At 48.5% G+C, this 23,411-nt stretch overlaps 1 protein-coding gene across 1 annotated transcript in view; it reads left to right on the top strand.

Annotated features, from left to right (window-relative positions):
- LOC121278120 (serum response factor-like) overlaps positions 1 to 23,411 on the top strand; it is a 140,598-nt gene that overhangs the window by 7,958 nt on the left and 109,229 nt on the right. The window contains exons 2-4 of the mRNA XM_041188208.1: positions 12,210 to 12,476; positions 21,386 to 21,436; positions 22,273 to 22,292. Coding sequence (XP_041044142.1) covers positions 12,210 to 12,476; positions 21,386 to 21,436; positions 22,273 to 22,292 — 338 coding nt within the window. The remainder of the gene's footprint in view (positions 1 to 12,209; positions 12,477 to 21,385; positions 21,437 to 22,272; positions 22,293 to 23,411) is intronic.

Below are 23,411 nucleotides of genomic sequence, written 5' to 3'. Positions count from 1 at the left end.
AGAGGGGGGATCAGACTGAGGGAGAGAGGGGGGGTCAGACTGAGGGAGAGAGGATCAGACTGAGGGAGAGAGGATCAGACTGAGGGAGAGAGGGGGGGTCAGACTGAGGGAGAGAGGGGGGATCAGACTGAGGGAGAGAGGGGGGGTCAGACTGAGGGAGAGAGGATCAGACTGAGGGAGAGAGGATCAGACTGAGGGAGAGAGGATCAGACTGAGGGAGAGAGGGGGGATCAGACTGAGGGAGAGAGGGGGGGGTCAGACTGAGGGAGAGAGGATCAGACTGAGGGAGAGAGGGGGGGGTCAGACTGAGGGAGAGGGGGGGGGTCAGACTGAGGGAGAGAGGGCGGGTCAGACTGAGGGAGAGAGGGGGGGGTCAGACTGAGGGAGAGAGGATCAGACTGAGGGAGAGAGGGGGGGGTCAGACTGAGGGAGAGAGGGGGATCAGACTGAGGGAGAGAGGGGGGGGTCAGACTGAGGGAGAGAGGGGGGGTCAGACTGAGGGAGAGAGGGGGGCGTCAGACTGAGGGATCGGACCGAGGGAGAGGGGATCGGACCGAGGGAGAGGGGATCGGACCGAGGGAGAGGGGATCGGACCGAGGGAGAGGGGATCGGACCGAGGGAGAGGGGATCGGACCGAGGGAGAGGGGATCGGACCGAGGGAGAGGGGATCGGACCGAGGGAGAGGGGATCGGACCGAGGGTGAGGTTCAGGGAGAGGGGATCGGACCGAGAGAGAGGGGATCGGACCGAGGGAGGGGGGATCGGACCGAGGGAGGGGGGATCGGACCGAGGGAGGGGGGATCGGACCGAGGGAGGGGGGATCGGACCGAGGGAGGGGGGATCGGACCGAGGGAGGGGGGATCGGACCGAGGGAGGGGGGATCGGACCGAGGGAGGGGGGATCGGACCGAGGGAGGGGGGGTCGGACCGAGGGAGGGGGGGTCGGACCGAGGGAGAGGGACAGGGAGAGGGGGTCGGACCGAGGGAGAGGGGGTCGGACCGAGGGAGAGGGGGTCGGACCGAGGGAGAGGGGGTCGGACCGAGGGAGAGGGGGTCGGACCGAGGGAGAGGGGGTCGGACCGAGGGAGAGGGGGTCGGACCGAGGGACAGGGGGTCGGACCGAGGGACAGGGGGTCGGACCGAGGGACAGGGCGGGGGGATCGGACCGAGGGAGAGGGAGAGGGACAGGGCGGGGGGATCGGACCGAGGGCGGGGTTCAGGGAGAGGGGGTCAGACCGAGGGAGAGGGGGTCAGACCGAGGGAGAGGGGGTCAGACCGAGGGAGAGGGGGTCAGACCGAGGGAGAGGGGGTCAGACCGAGGGAGAGGGACAGGGAGAGGGGGTCAGACCGAGGGAGAGGGGGTCAGACAGAGGGAGAGGGGGTCGGACCGAGGGAGGGGGGTATCGGACCGAGGGAGGGGGGATCGGACCGAGGGAGGGGGGATCGGACCGAGGGAGGGGGGATCGGACCGAGGGAGGGGGGATCGGACCGAGGGAGGGGGGATCGGACCGAGGGAGGGGGGATCGGACCGAGGGAGGGGGGATCGGACCGAGGGAGAGGGAGAAGGACAGGGAGGGGGGATCGGACCGAGGGAGGGGGGATCGGACCGAGGGAGGGGGGTTCGGACCGAGGGAGGGGGGTTCGGACCGAGGGAGGGGGGTTCGGACCGAGGGAGAGGGACAGGGAGAGGGGGTCGGACCGAGGGAGGGGGGATCGGACCGAGGGAGAGGGGGTCGGACCGAGGGAGAGGGACAGGGAGAGGGGGTCGGACTGAGGGAGAGGGACAGGGAGAGGGGGTCGGACTGAGGGAGAGGGGGTCGGACTGAGGGAGAGGGGGTCGGACTGAGGGAGAGGGACAGGGAGAGGGGGTCGGACTGAGGGAGAGGGACAGGGAGAGGGGGTCGGACTGAGGGAGAGGGACAGGGAGAGGGGGTCGGACTGAGGGAGAGGGGGTCGGACTGAGGGAGAGGGGGTCGGACTGAGGGAGAGGGACAGGGAGAGGGACAGGGAGAGGGGTCAGACTGAGGGAGAGGGGGTCAGACTGAGGGAGAGGGGGTCGGACTGAGGGACAGGAGTGGCCCAAAGCGGCTATGATTTGAGTATGGACAGTGTGGGTTGTGTGACTAGGTGAGGGTGGTGGTGGGTGGGTGGTGGTAGCATGCTCTTGGGGTTATATTTGCTTATGGTGGGGTTCATATAGACTGTAGAGGTCAAATACTGTTCTGGTGTTATAATGATGGTGAGATTGGCATACATGCTGCTGGTCGTTCTACATGGTGGTGGGGGGTCCCACAACCAACACTTCAGATCCAGCCTTGAATGGTGGTAGCCCATTAAAGAACTCACTGGAGGTGGCAGTGCCGCAAACCCCCATCCTCCATGATGAGGGAACCCATCGCATCAGTGCAAAAGTGATATCAAGAAACAGCTGAAGGCAGTGGATACTGCAAAGGCTATGGGCCCTGACAATATTCCGGCAATAATACTGTAGACTTGTGCTCCAGAACTTGCCATGCCCGTAGCCAAGCTGTTCCAGTACAGCTACAACACTGACATCTACCCAGCTATGTGGAAAATTGCCCAGGTATGTCCTGTACACAAGAAGCAGGACAAATCCAACCCGGCCAGTTACTGTCCTATCAGTCTACTCTCCATCATCAGTAAAGTAATGGAAGGGGTCATCAACAGTGCTATAAAGTGGCACTTGCTTAGCAATAACCTGCTCACTGACGTCTAGCTTGAATTCTGCCAGGGCCACTCAGCTCCTAATGTCATTACTTGGACAAAAGAGCTGAACTCCCAAGGTGAGGTGAGAGTGACTGCCCTTGACATCAAGGCAGCATTTGACCGAGTGCGGCATCAAGGAGCCCGAACAAAACTGGAGTCAATGGGAATCAGGGGGAAAACTCTCTGCTGGTTGGTGTCATACCGAGCACAAAGGAAGGTGGTTGTGGTTGTTGGAGGTCAGTCATCTCAGCTCTAGGACATCACTGCAGCAGTTCTTCAGGGCAGTGTCCTCGGCCAAACCATCTTCAGCTGCTTCACCAATGACCTTCCTTCCATCATAAGGTCAGAAGTGGGGATGTTCGCTGATGATTGCACAATGTTCAGCACCATTCACAACTCCTCAGATACTGAAGCAGTCCATGTCCAAATGCAGCAAGACCTGGACAATATCCAGGCTTGGGCTGGAAGTGGCAAGTAACATTTGCACCACACAAGTGTCAGGCAATGACCATCTCCAACAAGAGAAAGTCTAACCACCTGCAAGTTCCCCTGACTTGGAAACATATCGCCGTTCCTTCAGTATCATTGGATCAAAATCCTGGAACTCCCTTTGTAACAGCACTGTGGGTGTACCCACACCACATGGACTGCAGCGGTTCAAGAAGGCAGCTCACCACCACCTTCTCAAGGGCAAGTGGGGACGTACAATAAATGCTGGCCCAGCCAGTGAAGCCCACATCCCTGTGAAAGAATAAAAATATCATGCTGCTATAGTTCTATATGGTGATGTGGTTCCTGTAGACAGTGAAGTGGAACCTGCTGCTGTGGTTCTATATGCTAACACAGAATTGTACAGACAGTGGTCCTATATGGTGACTGGTTTGGTGAAGCCAGGTGGCTGGGGGTGGGAGGATAACATATGATGAGCGTGAGATTGGTACAGGCAGTGGGATAACATTCTGTTGTGATTTCCTATGGACTGGACTGGTATAGATAGTGGGGGCTACATGCTGCTGTAGGCATATATGGTGAGTGGTTCTTTATGGTGATGGTGAGATTGGTATAGACAGCAGTGTGTAATATGCAACTGTGATTCTGTATGGTGACAGTTGCTGTGGGTAACATGCTGGGGCTCTATATGGTGAAGGGTTTGGTTCAGTCTGTGTGTGTGCAGGTGCATTGGATGCTGCTGACTGATAGGGATCTATTGCATACCCAGCTAGCCTTTCCACATAGCAGCCTGAACAGGGATTTCTGACAGTTTGCTCAACTGTGGAGTGCTTCACCCACTGTCCCCTTATGAAGATCATCCAAGATCTCGAATTCCAGCAGGAACCATTCGATAGATGTTAGGAATGAACCCTAGCCTAGTATTATGTTGGAATGACAGCACACACACAGCATTCAGCTCTACTTCTGCTGGGGTTTATGCTCCAATCAGTTTCCTACCACAGTAATCGAACAACGTCACATCCTTCTATTCCTTTCTCTCTCTCTCCTGTACTTATTCAGACTCTAAGGGACACAAGCACACTATAGTCCCCAAATATTGCAGTGGCTCTCGTTTTTATTAATTGATGGGATGTGAATATGGCAGCAAAACCAGCATTTGTTGCTCCTCCCTCATTGCGCAAGAGAGGATGGTGGTGCCTCTGCCTAAAGGGGTCAAGCCGGGTGCGTGTCTGTGTGTGGGGTCGGGGTGCGCGCATGTGTGGAATGTCTGTGGGGGGGAGTCGGGGTATGTGGGGGGAATGTCTTTGGGGGGGTGGATGTCTGGGGGCGGTGGTGTGTGCACTCGTATGTGGGGTGGGGGGCTAGGGCGAGATATCTCTTTCTGGATAGAGGGTAAGATTTGAGAAAAGTGTTTGACTGAATGAATACAGCTTGTTACTGAGCTATGAAATGCAGTTTATTATCTGACTTTAATTTTAACAGGGCAGCATAGTTCATCGCAAAGTATAGTGTTCTTTGGTAAAGTAAGATCGTGTGTTTATGTCGTGTCTTCCAGCCTATCCCAAAATGCTTTCTAGCCATGGTAGTATTTTAGTATTTTTGACATTTATGTTGTGGTATTGGGAAATGTGAGAACCAAGTTGTAGAAATCCCATAGATAGTAACAATGATCATATAGGTTCTTTTCCATGCTTTGATTACACAATTTCTCCATAATTTGTTGTATTTTATTTGTGTTTATCTATAGGTTAATCTCTGCAATTCAGCAGACTGATGGACTGGACGATTTTCATGAGTCTATCAATCTCTTAACTCTTCCTGTGGCTGATCTGAAACCACTGGCCAGTTAGGGAGGATTGATATGGAGTAACTGGGGTAGGAATTATAAGTAATTATACGAGGTCGAGTTCAGATTTCCAGGTTTTATATTCTGGCCTTAGAGTTAACAGGACTTAATTTGGATATAAGGGGAGGGGCTGAGGTCAGGAGGGAAAGATCACTCGGGCCTCTGACTGTGAGTGCATACCTGTGGGTGCTTGGATGGGTGTAGTGGAGTACAGAAAGTGCAGGGTGGAGCTTAAGAAAGCAATTCGGAGAGCAAAGAGGGGTTATGAGAAAGCTCTGGCTGGTAAAAGTAGGGAAAATCCCAAGGTATTCTATAAGTATGTCAATGGGAAGAGGATAACCAGGGAAAGAGTAAGTGCCCCCTTGGTCCGTTATGGAAATCTATGGGTGGAGCCAGAGGACATCGGTAGAGTGTTGAACAAATACTTCACATCCATCTTCACCCAAGAGAATGAGGACGAAGGTATCGAACTCTGGGAGAGAGACTGAGGTTCTTGAGCAAATTGATATAGCACGTGACAAGGTATTGGAGGTGTTGGCAGGCTTAAAAGTGGACAAATCTCCAGGTCCGGATGATTTGTGTCCCAGACTGCTGAGGGAGACAAGGGAGGAGATCACAGGGGCTCTGACCCAAATTTTTAATTCCTCTCTGGCCACAGGGGAGGTGCCAGAGGACTGGAGAACAGCTAATGTGGTTCTGCTATTTCAGAAGGGTTGTAGAGATAAGCCAGGGAACTACAGACCAGTGAGTTTCACGTCAGTGGAAGGGAAACTATTGGAGAAAATTCTGAAGGAGAGAATCCATCTCCACTTGGAGAGGCAAGGTTTGTTCAGGGATAGTCAGCATGGCTTTGTCAGAGGGAGGTCATGCCTAACAAATTTGACTGAATTTTTTGAGGAGATGACCAGGTGTGTAGATGAGGATAGTGCAGTTGATGTAGTTTATATGGATTTCAGCAAAGCCTTTGACAAGGTCCCACATGGGAAACTTATAAAGAAGGCAAATGCACATGGGATACTGGGTAATGTGATAAGGTGGATTCAAAATTGGCTTAGTTGTAGGAGACAGAGGGTGATGACAGAAGGATGCTTTAGTGACTGGAAGCCAGTGTCCAGTGGCGTAGCACAGGGATCTGTGCTGGGTCCCCTATTATTCATCATTGATATAAACAACATAGATGACTATGTGGGGGGCAGGATTAGTAGTTTGCGGATGACACAAAGATTGGGTGGTTTAACAATGAGGCTGAGCGTCTTGGGCTACAGGAAGATATAGACGAGATGGTCAAATGGGCAGATAAGTGGCAGGTGGAATTTAACCCTGAAAAGTGTAAGGTGATACACTTTGGAAGGAATAATTTGACAAGGAAGTATTCAATGAACAGCATGACACTAGGAAGTTTGGAGGAACAAAGGGACCTTGGCGTGTGAGTCCATAGATCTCTGAAGACGGAGGGGCATGTTAGTGGGGTGGTGAAAAAGGCATATGGGACACTTGCCGTTATCAATCGAGGCATAGATTACAAAAGTAGAGAGGTCATGTTGGAGTTGTATAGAACCTTGGTGAGGCCACAGATGGAGTACTGCGTGCAGTTCTGGTGGCTGCATTATAGGAAGGATGTGATTGCACTGAAGGGGGTGCAGAGGAGATTCACCAGGATGTTGCCTGGGATGAAACATTTAAATTATGAAGAGGTTGGATAGATTGGGTTGCTTTCGTTGGAGCAGAGAAGACTGAGGGGGACCTGATCGAGGTGTACAAGATTGAGGGGCATGGACAGGGTGGATAGGGAGCAGCTGTTCCCCTTAGTTGAAGGGTCAGTCACAAGGGGGCATGAGTTCAAGGTGAGGGGCAGGAGGTTTAGGGGGGATGTGAGGAAAAGGTTTTTTTACCCAGAGGGTGGTGAAGGTCTGGAATGCGATGCCTGGGAGGGTGGTATCTGGATGAGCACTTGGCACATCATAACATTCAAGGCTATGGGCCAAGTGCTGGTAAATGGGATTAGGTAAGTCGGTCAAGTGTTTCTCACTTGTCAATGCAGAATCGATGGGCTGAAGGGCCTCTTCTGCACTGAGATTCTGAAAGGCCTCCCTCTCTCTGGATACAGGAGAGTGAGGAAGGGTCTATGTGAACACATCCCAGTGAGATACAGGAGAGTGAGGGGTGGTGGGTCTATGTGAACTCATCCCAGTGAGATACAGGAGAGTGAGGGGAGGGTCTATGTGAACACACTCCAGTGAGATACAGGAGAGTGAGGGGGGGTCTAATTGAACACACCCCAGTGAGTTACAGGAGAGTGAGGGGAGGGTCTATGTGAACACACCCCAGTGAGTTACAGGAGAGTGAGGGGGGAGGTCTATGTGAACACACCCCAGTGAGATACAGGAGAGTGAGGGGAGGGTCTATGTGAACACATCCTAGTGAGATACAGGAGAGTGAGGCGTGGGGGGTCTATGTGAACACACCCCAGTGAGTTACGGGCGAGTGAGGTGGGGGGGTCTATGTGAACACACCCCAGTGAGATACAGGAGAGTGAGGGGGGGTCTATGTGAACACACCCCAGTGAGTTACGGGAGAGTGAGGGGGGGTCTATGTGAACACACCCCAGTGAGTTACAGGAGAATTAGGGTGGGGTCTATGTGAACACACCCCAGTGAGTTACAGGAGAGTGAGGGAGGGTCTTTGTGAACACACCCCAGTGAGTTACAGGAGAGTGAGGGGAGGGTCTATGTGAACACACCCCAGTGAGATACAGGAGAGTGAGGGAGCGTCTATGTGAACCCACCCCAGTGAGTTACAGGAGATTGAGCGGGGGGGGGATCTATGTGAACACACCCCAGTGAGATACAGGAGAGTGAGGGGGGGGGTCTATGTGAACACATCCCGGTGAGATACAGGAGACTGAGGGAGGGTCTATGTGAACACACCCCGGTGAGGTACAGGAGAGTGAGGGGTGGGGGGGGGTCTATGTGAACACACCCCAGTGAGATACAGGAGAGTGAGGGGGGTGGGGGGGGGGGTCTATGTGAACACACCCCAGTGAGTTACAGGAGAGTGAGGGGGAGGGTCTATGTGAACACACCCCAGTGAGATACAGGAGAGTGAGGGGGGGTCTAATTGAACACACCCCAGTGAGTTACAGGAGAGTGAGGGGGGGTCTATGTGAACACACCCCAGTGAGTTACAGGAGAGTGAGGGGGGGGTCTATGTGAACACACCCCAGTGAGTTACGGGAGAGTGAGAGGGGTTCTATGTGAACACACCCCAGTGAGATACAGGAGAGTGAGGGGTGTGGGGTCTATGTGAACACACCCCAGTGAGATACAGGAGAGTGAGGGGGGGGTCTATGTGAACACACCCCAGTGAGTTACAGGAGAGTGAGAGGGGTTCTATGTGAACACACCCCAGTGAGATACAGGAGAGTGAGGGGGGGTTCTATGTGAACACACCCCAGTGAGATACAGGAGAGTGAGGGGTGTGGGGTCTATGTGAACACACCCCAGTGAGTTACAGGAGAGTGAGAGGGGTTCTATGTGAACACACCCCAGTGAGTTACAGGAGAGTGAGAGGGGTTCTATGTGAACACACCCCAGTGAGATACAGGAGAGTGAGGGGGGGTTCTATGTGAACACACCCCAGTGAGTTACAGGAGAGTGAGAGGGGTTCTATGTGAACACACCCCAGTGAGATACAGGAGAGTGAGGGGTGTGGGGTCTATGTGAACACACCCCAGTGAGATACAGGAGAGTGAGGGGGTTGTCTATGTGAACACACCCCAGTGAGTTACAGGAGAGTGAGGGGGGGGTCTATGTGAACACACCCCAGTGAGATACAGGAGAGTGAGGAGGGGTTCTATGTGAACACACCCCAGTGAGATACAGGAGAGTGAGGGGTGTGGGGTCTATGTGAACACACCCCAGTGAGATACAGGAGAGTGAGGGGGGGGGTCTATGTGAACACACCCCAGTGAGTTACAGGAGAGTGAGGGGGTTGTCTATGTGAACACACCCCAGTGAGATACAGGTGAGTGAGGGGTGTGGGGTCTATGTGAACACACCCCAGTGAGATACAGGAGAGTGAGGTGATTGTGGTGGTGGGGTTGCGGGGGGGGTGGGGGGCGGTAGGAAATCAGTGGCAGTAAACTCCAGTGGGGTAAAGGTACCAGCTGGTGAGCCTTGTTTGTGACTGACCGATGACTAGGGAGAGGTTGCCACAGAGCTGCTGACCCTTCCTGTTTGGACATTGACACTCTGTTCGAGCCATTGAGGTGAGATGGTTGGACTGTCCATCTTTACACTCTGACTGAGACTTCCCTGATCGTTTCTGTAATGGCCAAACCATAAGGATGAGTTTAGCTTGAGGTCTGAAAGCCTCATCCAGGTGGAATTGGAGTCGGTTTTCTGTTGTTCAGTGAGAAATTGATGAAATTTTCCAAATGGTGATAGTGCTGAGTGTTCCCGGCTGGAGAGAATGGGCGGGGTCGGGGGAAACGACGTGAGAAACACATGAGATTTGGCCTTGTAGTTAATTGCCCCACATAGAGAACTAACTATTTAATACTTACTAAGCTGCAACAATTGCTTAGGTTTGTACAGCCTGAACATTGGGAACTGTACACCGCCGCCTGTGCTATTCCGCATAGGGGCAATGACTGTGCAGGATAATCTGGATGTGTTGAAACCTTCAGCAAGGAGGGGGAGGTGTTAGTCCTTTGGACACATGCTGTTCGTCTTCGTCCCCCCCACCCCAAAGGCAACTTAGCAACCAAATCGTAGCGAATCGGTAACACTGTGTAGGGAAGGTCGGGGCGCGGGCAAGGTCGGGTCGGGGCGCGGGCGGGGCGGGGTCGTGGGGAAGGTTGGGGCGCGGGCAGGTCGGGGCAGGGGCGGGGAAGGTCAGGGCGGGGTCGAGGCGTGGGTCGGGGGACGGGCGGGGTTGGGCGCAGGCAGGGCGGGGTCGGGGGAAGGTCGGGGTCAGTTTTTAACAATTCATTGTATAGGACGTGGACATCGCCAGCCAGGGCAACATTTATTGCCCATTGAGAAGGTGGTGGTGAGCTGCCTTCTTGAGCTGCTGCAGTCCATGTGGTGTAGGTACACCCACGGTGCTGTCAGGAAGGGAGTTCCAGGATTTTCCAGCGACAGTGAAGGAACGGCGATATATTTCCAAGTCAGGATGGTGAGTGACTTGGAGGGAAACTGCCAGGTGGTGGTGGTGTTCCCAACTATCTGCTGCCCTTGTCCTTCTAAATCGTACTGGTCATGGGCTTGGAAGGCGCAGTTGAAAGAGCCTTGGTGAATTCCTGCACTGCTGCTACTATGCGTCGGTGGTGGAGGGAGTGAATATTTGTGGATGTGGTGCCAATCAAGCAGGCTGCTTTGTCCTGGATGGTGTCCAGCTTCTTGAGTGTTGTAGGAGCTGCACTCATCCAGGTAAATGGGGAGTATTCCATCACACTCCTGACTTGTGGACAGGCTTTGGGGAGTCAGGAGTTGAGTTATTCACTGCAGGATTGCTAGCCTCTGACCTGCTCTTGTAGCCACAGTATTTATATGGCTAGTCCAGTTCAGTTTCTGGTCATGGTAACCCCCAGGATGTTAATAGTGGGGGATTCAGTGATGGCAATGCCATTGAACTTCAAGGGGCGATGGTTGGATTCTCTCTTGTTGGAGTTGGTCATTGCCTGGCACTTGTATGGCGTGAATGTTACTTGCCACTTATCAGCCTAAGCCTAGATATTATCCAGGTCTTGCTGCATTTGGACATGAACTGCTTCAGTATCTGAGGAGTTGTGAATGGTGCTGAACATTGTGCAATCATCAGCAACATCCCCACTTCTGACCTTATGATGGAAGGAAGGTCATTGATGAAGCAGCTGAAGATGGTTGGGCCAAGGACACTACCCTGAGGAACTCCTGCAGTGATGTCCTGGAGCTGAGATGACTGCCCTCCAACAATCACAACCATCTTCCTTTGTGCGAGGAATGGCTCCAACCAGCAGAGAGTTTTCCTCTAATTCCCATTGACTCCTTATTTCGTTTTCCTAATTCTTAAGACACTTCTTAAAACCTCCCTGTTTGACCAAGCTTTTGGTCGACCCTATCAAGCCTCTTCAGAATCTTGCAATGACATCATCTCTCATTCCCCTGAGAGTATAGACCCAATTTACACTCTCTCATCCTGAGAAAACCCTCTCATCCCCAGGGATGAATTTAGTGAAAATTCATTGCCCTGCCTCCAGTGCAAATAATATTCTTTATGGGGACCAAACTTTGCCAGGTGTGGTCCCACCAAAGCCCTGTACAATTGTAGCAAGACTTCCTTATTTTTGTACTCCGGTCCCCTCGCAATAAAGACCTGCATGTAATTTCCCTCTCTATCGCTTGCTGTAGCTGCATGCTGACTTTGTGTTCCTTGTACCAATGCACCTAAGTTTCTCTGAACATCAACATTTAGTAGTTTCATACCTTTTTCACCAAAGTGAATAACCTCACACTTCTCCACATTATACTCCATCTGCCACCTTGTTTTCCACTCAGTTAACCTGTCTGTCTCTTTACAGCCTCTTTGTGTCCTCCTCACAGCTTGCATTCCCACCTAGTTTAGTATCATCAGCAAATTTAATCTTTCTCTAAGTCACTAATATAGATTGTAAATAGCTGAGACCCCAGCACTGATCCTTGAGGCATTCCGCTATTCACTGCCTGCCAACTTAAAAATGCCCAGTTTATCCGACTCTTTGCTTCCTGTCTGTTGACCAATCCTTTATCCATGTCAATATACAAACCCCAACTCTTGAGCCCTTATCTTGCTTATTAGCCTTGTGTGTGGCACCTTATCAAATGCCTTTTGGAAATCCAAGTATGGGAGGTGGTGGCATAGTGGGAGGACAATTGGGGATGGGTAATAAATGCTTGCCGAGCCAGCGACACCCACATCCCCTTTATCTACCCTGCCAGTTACACCCTCAAAAAGCTCCAATGAATATGTCAAACACTATTTCCCTTTTGTAAAACCATGTTGACTCATGCATAGTGCACTCCATGACCTTTATATTGCGTTCTGTGTGGTTGTGTATTGTCATCACCATGTGGTGTTATCCAGCCTTCTGCTGGAGTAGAGTATTTGGCAGATGAGATTCGTGGTGTTATTAATAATAAACCATCTGTTTGTTTTAATGTACAGGCCTACGAGCTCTCCACACTGACGGGTACCCAGGTTCTCCTCCTGGTGGCTAGTGAGACAGGACATGTGTACACATTTGCCACAAGGAAACTGCAGCCTATGATCACCAGTGAGACAGGGAAAGCGTTGATCCAGACCTGTTTAAATTCCCCTGATTCCCCGCCACGCTCAGATCCCACCACGGATCAGAGGATGAGTGCCACAGGATTCGAGGAAACTGATTTGACATATCAGGTATCGGAGACGGACAGCAGTGGGGAAAATAAGGTAAACACTAAAACTATTATGCTGTAAGAAGGAAAAAAGATAACTAAATGGAGCAGCCATGCAGCGAGTGGTGCCTGTAGTGTATCAGCTAGCTGCAGAGAAAGTGATGTAGTGATGGCAGTGATTTGGAGCAGGCAGCATTACAGGGAGCTCAGCAGTCTCAGTCTGTAGTTTCCTCTCTGTGTACTGGAGGACGTGACTCTGGTTTGGACCCATGTCCTGGGAACTGATAACCATCGCAGACCTCGACCCGCCTTTGTTTGGAGAAGGCAGGCTCAGTGAGCAGTGCCCAGTGCAGCACTCAACCTTGAGGTCCAGGGAGACCCCAGGTTTAATCCTCAACCGGGACTCAAAGCAGGAGCCAAGAGTGCTGGATGTGCCACTGGTTGGACCTGGGTTTAGAGACAGTACACACCATAGTGAGTTCATGCTATGGATTGATAATGATATGACACTTGCACATGACTGCTGGTGTCATATATATATGTGTGTGTGTGTGTATGGATCTGGTGGATGACTGAGGGTGGCCAGCAGTCTGGAACCAGCCCTGAGGTGTTCCCTAGTTGATTGCCTACTAAATTGATCATCCCAGGCTTCCACATGGGCACTGACCATTGAGCAGAGGGCTCCTGGTGCTTGATGATGACCAAATTGGCCATCTCAAGCAGAGGATTTTTTTTTTAAGCAGCAAGCTTTCTCTTATTGTTGGGCTTTGCTAAGAGAGTGAGGAGACTAGGCTGACAGTGATCACTCCCACTGATGTTTTCTGATGCCTCAGCAACACGCTTAATTCCTGTGGGCCAGTTGGTGATTGAGATCTGTGTGGAGGTGGAGGAGAGAAGAAGAGGAATTAGTGATAGAGGACATCGGCCTTACCCATGTTTTAGCACAGCCCAGATAAGGCACCAATCTTTATAAGTTGACTGATCAAAACTTTCATTGTTTATTTGCATATTTTTATTTTTTGTGAGTGATGTAACATGACGATCAGAATTACGGCTTTTTCCCATCTTGCAGTTGGAACGTCACTCACTAATGTCTCGACTTCCCCAATAGACAGATTATTCCAAACGTTTCAGTCTTTAAGCAGAGTGTTTGCTGATACTTTCTTTCCAGTCAAGTTATATTTGCATTCTCTGTGGCTGTTGATCTGAATTAATACTGAGTTTGTCTGATTGATATCATTTAGTATTATACCATTGCCCAGTCACATAGTAAATATATTTAAATTGGTTCAGACTCATGGATCACAGTGCTCCCAGCTTGCTTCATCAATTTAATTTTAATTCTATTTTACTTTATAGTTGATTAGTTTAGATTAGAATTGAGACTTGATTAATTAGTATTAAAAACTAGATCCAATTTGCTAATTCATCATATTATTAAAATCAATGTTCAATTCATCAATCAGATCTAGAGGATAAAGTTAAAATTGAGCAAGAAGGGATAGTACAAGTAAAGCAATCTGAAATTTTCAGTTAATTAAAATCTAAGATTTTTTGTTCCATAAAATAGTTCAGTAAAATCATTTCGGTTAAAGTCCCTATAAAATAAAGTGACAGAGGCGAGGCAGTTGATTGGTGAGTAGCCGGTAAATCTTTATTTATGTAGTAAGCCTAATAAACAGAGGCTTCGCAGGACAGTTCAGACCATAGTGTGCATTCTGTTCCACGTGGGAATTCCAGGACAGTTTTCATGTTCTGAATAACCACATTTTCAGAAAGTGTAGCCAGCTGGAGAAGGTCCCGCTCTGGTTTACAAAGCTTGAAAAGCAGGTGGTGTCATTGTGGTGGACCTGCGAAAATCTGAGTTTCACGGGTAGCACGTTTATATCTGTGGTCACCCTGCAGCTTAAGGGTATTCAGGCAGAGAGTTAATAGATGACTGCCAGGAGGTCAAGAATGACCAGGCAGATAGTGCTGGAGTACCCTGAGTGCGCCTGAGTCGCCAACCAGTATTCCGTTCTGAATACTGATGAAAATGATGGTTTATCTGGCCAGAGTCTAACCTACGGTGCCACGGTGTGCTCAGCTGTAAAGGAGGGCACAACGAAGACTCTGAAAAGGCAATGGTGTAGTGGTATTGTTGCTGGACTAGTAACCCAGAGACCTAGGGTAATGCTCTGGGGACCCGGGTTTGAATCCCGTGATGGTGGAATTTGAATTTCACTAAAAAAAAAAGTCTGGAATTAATGACCATGAAATGATTGTTGTAAAAGCCCATCTGGTTCACTAATGCCCTTTAGGGAAGGAAATCTGCTGTCCTTACCTGGTCTGGCCTACATGTGACTCCAGATCCACAGTAATGTGGTTGACTCTTAAATGCCCCCTGAACCAGGGCAATTAGCCAGCGACACCCACATCCCATGAATGAATTAAAAAATATATAGTGATAGGCGTGCAGCTGGGAAGGTGTGTTGCCTCCCTGGTGTCGGGGCCAAGGATGTTGCTGAGAAGCTGCAGACTGCAACCCCCCGCCCCACCCCGCCCCAACAGTGGGGGGTAGGGTGGACAGCCTGCAGTCCTGGTCCATATCAGTACCAATGACATAGGTACAAATAGGGATGAGGTCATGCAAGCAGAGTTTGGGGAGCTAGGGAAGAAACTAGCTAGCAGGACCTCCAAGATAGTAACTTTCACATTACTCTTGTTCCATGTACAAGTGAATATAGGAGTAGGAGGATAAAGCAGATGAATATGCGGCTTGAGGAAGGGCTTTAGATTCTTGGGACATTAGGACTGGTTCTGGAGGAGATGGGACCTGTACAGGTTGCACCTGAACAGAACCGGGGCTAATGTCTTTGCAGGGTGATATGCTAGTGCTGTTGAGGAGGGTTAAGTTAACTTGGCAGGGATGTGGGAATAGAGAGATAGTATAAGAGAGGATGGATAGGTGGGGTCAGAGTAAGGGAATGTTATAAAGTCTGAATTAAGATGAATGCATGTATGTGAATGCACGGAATATGGTCAATAAGGGTGGCGAACTGCAGGCGTAGATAGCCCCTTGGAAATATGTTGTGGCGATAATGGAGACCCGGCTCAAAGAAGGGCAAGCCTGGGTACTAAATATTCCGGGATATAAGATGTTCAGGAAAGTTAGGGAAGGAAAAATAGGAAGAGAGAGTGGCAGTGTTGATTAAGGAGAACATTGCACTGCAGGAGAGGGAGGATTCCCTGGTGCGTCATGAGCAGAATCTATTTGGCCAGAGCTGAGAAAGAAAAGCTACTGTTACCTGGCTGGTTATATTCCATGAGCCACCAACTAATGGAAAGGATATAGAGGATATAAAATGTAGTGGAAAAAATTTGCAAGAGTAAGAAAATAGTTGTAATGGGAGAATTTAATTATCTCTAACAGACTGGGATAGAGAGGGGCAAGTGTTCCTTGAGTGTGTTCAGGAGAATTTTCTGCAGCAGAATGTTTCCAGTCCAATGAGAAGGAGGCATTGCTGGACCTAGTTCTTGGAAATGAGGTGGGTCAAGTGGATCAAGTGTCAGTGGGGGAATATTTAGGGACAAGGAGCTATCCAGGGTAAAAGTAATGAATTAGGGCAGGGCCAACTTCAATGGGGTGTGAATGGATCTGGCCCAGGTGAATTGGAATTAAAAATTTATGGGCAAAACTGGAACTCAACAATGGGTTGTCTTTGAAGAGGAGAGAGTTCGAGCACAGTTAATATATATTCACAACGACAGGGAAGGGGAAGGTGAATCCAGAGCTCCATGGATGCTGAAAGAGATGGAGAGTAAGATGATGCAGAAAATGGGTGCGTATGACAGATGTCAGGTTGCTAATCCAAGAGAAAACCAGACTGAATACAGAATGTTCAGAGGGGAAGTTAAAACTGAAATGAGAAGCAAAGAGAGAGCATGAGAAGATATTGACAGCTAACATAAAAGGAAATTCAGAAGTCTTACACAGACATATAAATGGTAAAAGGGTAGTAAAAGGAGGAGTGGGGCTGATTAGGGATCAGAAGGGGGATTTGCATATGGAGGCGGGGGGCAGAGCTGAGGAACTAAATGAAAGCCTTGTGTCTGTCTTTACCAAGGAAGGAGATGCTGCCCAAGTGCTGGTGAATGAAGAGATATGCTAAAAATTCATCAAGAGGCAGTTCTGAAAGGCTGGCTGCACTTAAACTTTGATTAGTCTCCAGGACCGGGTGAGATGCATCCAAGGATACTGAGTGAAGTGAGAGTAGTAATTACGGAGACACTGGCCGTAATTTTCCAGTCTTAGACTCGGATGGTGCCAGAGTACTGGAGAATTGCAGATGTTATACCCTTGTTCACACAAGGGTGTAAGGATAAGCCCAGGAACTACAGACCAGTTAGTTTAACTTTGATGGGGAAACTCCTAGAGAAGATTATTCAGGATAAAATTAATAGTCACTTGGATAAATTTGGATCAGTTGAGGAAAGCCAGCATGAATTTTTAAGGGAAAATTGTGTTTAACTAACTTGCTTGAGATTTTTGATGAAGTAAGCGAGGGCTGATGAAGGTAATGCTGTTGATGTGGTTTACATGAACATCCAAAAGGCACATAATGGGTTTGTCGCCAAAGTTAGACTTACGGAATACAAAGGACAATAGCAGCAGAGATATGAAGTTTGCCAAGTGACAGGAAACGGAGCAGTGATAAACGGTCATTTCTCAGAAGGAGGAAGAGTTCCCCCTGGTCATTATGAGGACCACTGCTTTTCTTCATTTATATTAATGACCTAGTCCTTGGTGTAAAGGGCAGGTGACACCAAACTCGGAATATTGTGAACTGTGAGGAGGAGGGAGATAAACTCCAAGTGGACACAGACTGATGGAATGGGTGGACATGTGGCAGCTGAAACTTAATGCAGAGAAGTGTGAATGATTCATTTTGGTAGGAAGAATGAGGAGAGGCATTATAAAATAAAGGGTTATCATTGGGTTGGCGTTCGCTCGTTCATTTTCATCTACCTGGCAGAGGTCATGGGTTTGGAAGGTGCTGTCTAAGGAGCCTTGGTGAGTTCCTGCAGTGCATCTTGTAGATGGTATACACTGCTGCTACTGTGCGTCGGTGGTGGAGGGAGTGAATGTTTGTGGATGTGGTGCCAATCAAGTGGGCTGCTTTCTCCTGGATGGTGTGGGAGCTGCACTGATCCAGGCAAGTGGGGAGTATTCCATCACACCCCTGACTTGTGCCTTGTAGATGGTGGACAGGCTTTGGGGGTGGGGGGGTCAGGACTTGGCATTGTCTTTGCTTCTTCTCTGGCTTCAAAACTCCCTCAGTCATGCCTCTATGTTTATCCGCCCATCAGATTTATTTTTCATCCTCCTGTTTTTCCCTTCAATTTCTCCTTCAATTGTTGCTAGTACAAGGCTATTGCACCTTTCTTTCCACAGCCCTGGGTATATGTGCACAAATCATTGAAGGTGTTTGAGTAAGTTGTTAATAAAGTATGTGTGACCCTGGACTTTATACGGAGGGCATGGAGTACAAAATCAAAGAAGCTATGATGAATTTTAATGAAACACTGGTTCAGCTTCAACTGGAATATTGTGTCCAGTTCTGGGCACCACACTTTAGGAAAGATGTGAAAGCTTTAGAGAGGGTGCAGAAAAGAATCATGAGAATGGTTCCAGGGATGAGGAACTTCAGCTGTGTAGATAGATTGGAGAAGCTGGGACTGTTCTCCTTGGAGAAAAAAAGGTTGAGAGGAGATTTAATGAAGGTGCCCATGAAGTGCCAGGAAAGAGTAGACAGGGGGAAACTGTCCGCTCTGGTGGAAGGATCGAGAACCCGAGGACACTGATTTAAGGAACTGGCAAAAGAAGCGATGGCAACATATTTACACGGCGAGTGTTAGGATCTGGAATGTATTGCCTGAGTGTGTGATGGTGGCAGGTTCAATCGAGGCATTCAAAGGCAATTGGATTGTTATCTGAAGTGCAATTTGTGGGGCTACAGGGAAAAGGCAGGGGAGTGGGATTATGTGAGTTACTCTTGGAGAGTTACTCTTGGCATGGAACGAGAGGCTGACTGGCTGCCTCCTATGCTGTAACCATTGTGATTTTATTCTAACTTCACAAATGAAATGTTTCGTGAGAGGTCAAAGGAATTTGTACCACCTGGTGGCTAGAGCATGTAACTACGCCATGACAGTGACAGCACAATTTAAATCTTCAGAATGTTGATTTAGGAATTGCTAGGTGAATAACAGACCAATGTCTATTTAGATCACATTCTACTATCCTGGGAGTTGCATGATACAACTAACAGGAATTTACAGTGGTAAATGTTTGTGGAAAATGTGACCAAACATTGAGAAAGTGAGGTTGATGGACTGGAGCGAGAGTACTAGCTAAGTTTTGTTATAAGATTCCTTAAACCTAGCTGCTTTAATTTCCTTCAGGCTTGGCTATTTCTCATGCCACGTTCCTTTTCCTATGTACAGTGTATTGTTTCATGGTCGTGAGTTTTTGGAACTCTCTTCCTCAAAAGGCAGAGGTAAATAGATTCCTGATTAACAAGGGGGGGTGGAAGGTTATTGGGGGTAGGTGGGAGGTTACAATCAGATCAGCCATGATCTTATTAAATGCGGAGCAGGCTTGAAGGGCTGAGTGGCCTACTCTTCCAAATTCATATTTTGGATATTGTAAAGCCTTGGGATAGACTCTCCTAATTGGCTACATCATCTATGCATTGACTGTGACAAGACAAGTTACTCTTAGGTTCCATGTCCATGTTTCCCTGTCTAAACTCTACTCAAACAATTTCACCCTGTAGAACAATCTTCTCTTTTTTGGAAAAAATGTACATCAATGCAAGTTGTTGCTGTGAAATTCCTCTCTTAGTTTCGCAGTTGTCTTTGAAACCCACATCTTACATTTACCCCTCTGCATATCCCTTCACTTGGCTCGATCTCTATTTGGATCTGATTCACACATCTGTGTATTGGACTGGGATGTTTTCTATTTTAGAGGTGCTGTAGATGTGCAACTATTGCTGTTGTACCATTCTTTATTAGAATGTAATGTGTGATGTTCTTTATCCAGGGATATGGACAATCATAATGCCAGTGATATATAGTATCCTTTATTAATGCATGCCACATTTTCAATGATAATGAGGATGTCCCCCTCTCTTGTTCCGGTGATTTATGGATGTTAGCAGCCTTTATAATAGCTGTGCATGTGAATCGTTTGAGCATTCATTATATTGGTGATGTTTGCCTACAGGATGCCGTGAGTTTTTTGTCATTGTGATGGGGTTACCCTTGATGTGTGTCGTACTTTATTAAGATGACGTGACATCCTTATAATAATATCCCTTTCATAGTCTATTGTAATATCAATAAACCGAAGATGTTGGCAATACCCAGCAGGTCATGCATCCTGTTGCCTGACCTGCTGAATATTCCTAACATTTTCTGTTTTTATTTTGGATTCCCGGCATCCACACTATTTTGCCTTTGTAATAATTTAAGTTGAAATCTTTCCACAACTCTCCTTGTAAGGAAAGTAATAAAATGTTGCAAACAGACCCCAAGCTTGAGTAATTTAATAAACTGTGTTTTATTTGTGTGTTTCTCAACACTGTGGGAGTTAAAACTGGGTTAAGTCATGTTCTTGAGAATTGCAATCTGACTCTTTAATGCCCCAAAAAAAGTTCCTGGAGCTTGTTGAATTGGAAGAATTGTCTAACTGTATTTGTACCATGCAAGCTCATGACCACTAAGATGGAGCAGGACGAGGGCTACAAGTACATGGGAATGTCACCCCCTCCTTCCAAGTCACATGTTATCTTGTCGTTTCCTCATTATAGGATCTAGCTGTCTAAAATGTTGAACTTTCATACAAGTTTTGTGTACAAGCTTTGAAATTGTACTCGACATTGGAATGGTGGGGGTGTGGGGGAAGCTGTCTGATTTTGTTGGCTGCTTATAGTGGGAGGCGACATGGATTTGATGGACCAACTAACCTCCTTCTTTACTACAACGACTCTAAGACTAGAGACTAAGAGATTTAGAGATCTCATTGCTGTAGATAGCCTTTTTGACTATTCCCGTAAATGGCCCAGACTTTGTATGTTCAGAAATGCAGCTTAAATAAGAGAAATGATAAACCACCCCACAATATCCTGATTTAATAAGTTTCAGTTCTTGGTCACGAATACTAAACTCTTCTTTGTATTAGCAACATGTAGCTGTGAAGTGAATATGACCAGATTTATAATCCTCCTTTGTAAAACACCCCACCGAAACTTAACATTGTTTCTAAATCTTTTCTGTGTGTCGGGGGGAGGGACAATTGTCCGCAAACCCCAAAATTTCCCAACCCCTTCTAACAGTTCATTGAGTTCATACCAATCCTGAGTTTGCATTTACAAGCAATCCTGATTGGCTGTGATTCAATGGGTAAAACCCCTTTTTGGATCTGACACTTGTGTGTTTGAGCCTCTCTCCTGAAACAAGGCTGTCATTCCGGTGCAGCACTGAGGAATGCAGCACACTCATACTTATTTCTGATCAGACATTGGGCTGAACTTCCCGCTGATGGGAAGGGCGCGCGCCTGACCTGATTGGGCGTGAAACCACGCGGGATACCGTCGGGTGAGTGTCGATATTTTGTTCGGGGGCACACAAAAGCCAGAAGTGTGCCCGCCGATAATTAAGAGGGCAACAAGCCAGCTAATGGCGCAATTGCCTGTCTTTTTACGTAGCCCATCCAACCCTACAGTTGGTGAATCGGCCAGGCAACCTTTGCATTTTTCATCGAACCTCATCCACAGGCAGGATGAGATTTCCACGATGAAATGAAATATAAATAAGTTTCTGCGGACAGCATTGTCATTAGCTAGATTTTCAGGTGACTGATGGTGATGCATGGACACTTCTTTTCAGCTTTTGAAACCTTTATTTTTGCTATTTCAGGTCTTTAGCTCCCTGAGAGGAGCTTTCTGTGGGCGCTGCCCCATGCCTGAGGTGACCTCATCGCCCGGCCTCCCCCCCCCCCGCCCGGCAGCACTGAGCTTTTCACTGCACATTTCTTGTTGGCTGGCCGTTAGTTAGCTAGCCAGCATGAAATCGCCGTCGGCAGCCCATTTCCTGATTGATCCTGGGCCCACCGATTGTGCTGAAAATTCAGACCATTAAAACTGAGGCCCTGTCTGCCCCCTCAGGTGGGTGTAAAAAAATTCCATGGCACTATTTGGAGGAAGAACGGAGGAGTTCTCTTGGTATCCTGTCTAATATTTATTCCCCAATAAGCTGTTTTATTCATTGCTATTTGTGCAATCTTGTACATGCAATTAGCCTGCTGCATTTCCTGCTTTATAAGAAAGAGTGATGAGAATAATACTTCATTGGTTACAAATGGCTTTGAGGTACTGTGAGGTTGTGAAAAGAACTATTTAAATATAAATCTTCCTTGAGACATGAGATGGGCCTCCGTTTGCCACTAGAGACAGGCAGTTGTGACACCTGAAAGAAATATTGCTCAGTAATCCCTTTGTGGGTCCGTGCGTTCTAATAGTGAATGGGAGGCAGGGTATTTATTAGTGAACCTAACAAAGAGGAGTCGTTGTGAGTGATGTGGTTACCCTTGTAGCTGTCGCTTTACTTTCCAGTCAGTGGGTCATCTTTCTTGATGTTGAACCGTGAAGCAGGCAGTGGTCACTTGAAGACGGGCAGAAATATCATTAACGCCACGCTATACCCCAGCCAAGTGATTTGCATGCTGCACACCCATGGGTGCTGCCAGCTACGTGGTTTGTGCCTGTGAATCCTCTTGTATGTGCACAACTGTATTGTCTTTACAGTTGCTGATTGTCTTGAACAGGTTGGTATATTTAGATTTCAAATTGAGGACTGACACAATGGGGCTGTCTGGTCCCACTGATACCTTAGTGAATTTGTTTTTATTATTTATTCATCCCTGGCATGTGGGCTTTGCTGGCTGGGCCAGCACTTACTGCCCATCCCTAATTGCCCTTGAGAAGGTGGGGGTGAACTGCCTTCTTGAATCGCTGCAGTCTGGTGTAGTTACTCCCACAGTGCTGTTAGGAGGGAGTTCCAGGATTTTGACCCAGCGACAGTGAAGGAACGACGATATATTTCTAAGTCAGGATGGTGAGTGACTTGGAGGGGAACTTCCAGATGGTGGTGTTCCCATCTATCTGCTGCCTTTGTCCTTCTAGATGGTAGCGGTCATGGGTTTGGAAGGTACTGTCTAAGGAGTCTTGGTGAATTCCTGCAACGTATTTTGTAAATGGTACACACTGCTGCTACTGTGTGACGGTGGTAGAGGGAGTGAATATTTGCGGATGTGGTGCCAATCAAGCAGGCTCTTTGTCCTGGATGGTGTCAAGCTTCTTGAGTGTTGTGGGAGCTGCACTGATCCAGGCAAGTGGAGAGTATTCCATCACACCCCTGACCTGTGCCTTGTAGATGGTGGACAGGCTTTGGGGAGTCAGGCGGTAAGTTCTCGCTTCAGGATTCCCTGCCTCTGACCTGCTCTTGGGGAGGCATGTGGCATGGTCTCTGGATTAGTGATCCAGGGTAATGCTCTGGGGACCTGGGTTCTAATCCCACCGTGGCAGATGGTGGAATTTGAGTTGGAATTAAAAGCCTAATGATGACCATGAAACCATTGTCAACTGTCGTAAAAACTCATCTTTTCACTAATGTCCTTTAGGGAAGGAAACCTGCCATCCTTACCTGGTCTAGCCTACATGTGACTCCAGACCCACAGCTAGGTGGTTGACTCTTAAATGTCCTCTGAACAAGGGCATTTAGGGATTGGCAATAAATGCTCTCCTGGCCAGTGACACCCACATCCGAAGAATGAATGAAAGAAGTAGTATTTATGTGGCTCGTCCCGTTCAGTTTCTGGTCAACAGTAACGTCCAGGATGTTGATAGTGGGGGATTCAGTGATGGTAATGTCATTGAATGTGAAG

The sequence above is a fragment of the Carcharodon carcharias genome, chromosome 5 (genome assembly GCF_017639515.1).
Source record: "Carcharodon carcharias isolate sCarCar2 chromosome 5, sCarCar2.pri, whole genome shotgun sequence".
Classification (NCBI taxonomy): domain Eukaryota; kingdom Metazoa; phylum Chordata; class Chondrichthyes; order Lamniformes; family Lamnidae; genus Carcharodon; species Carcharodon carcharias.
Note: the sequence above shows the minus strand (reverse complement) of the source record. Positions and strands in the feature narration are given on the sequence as shown.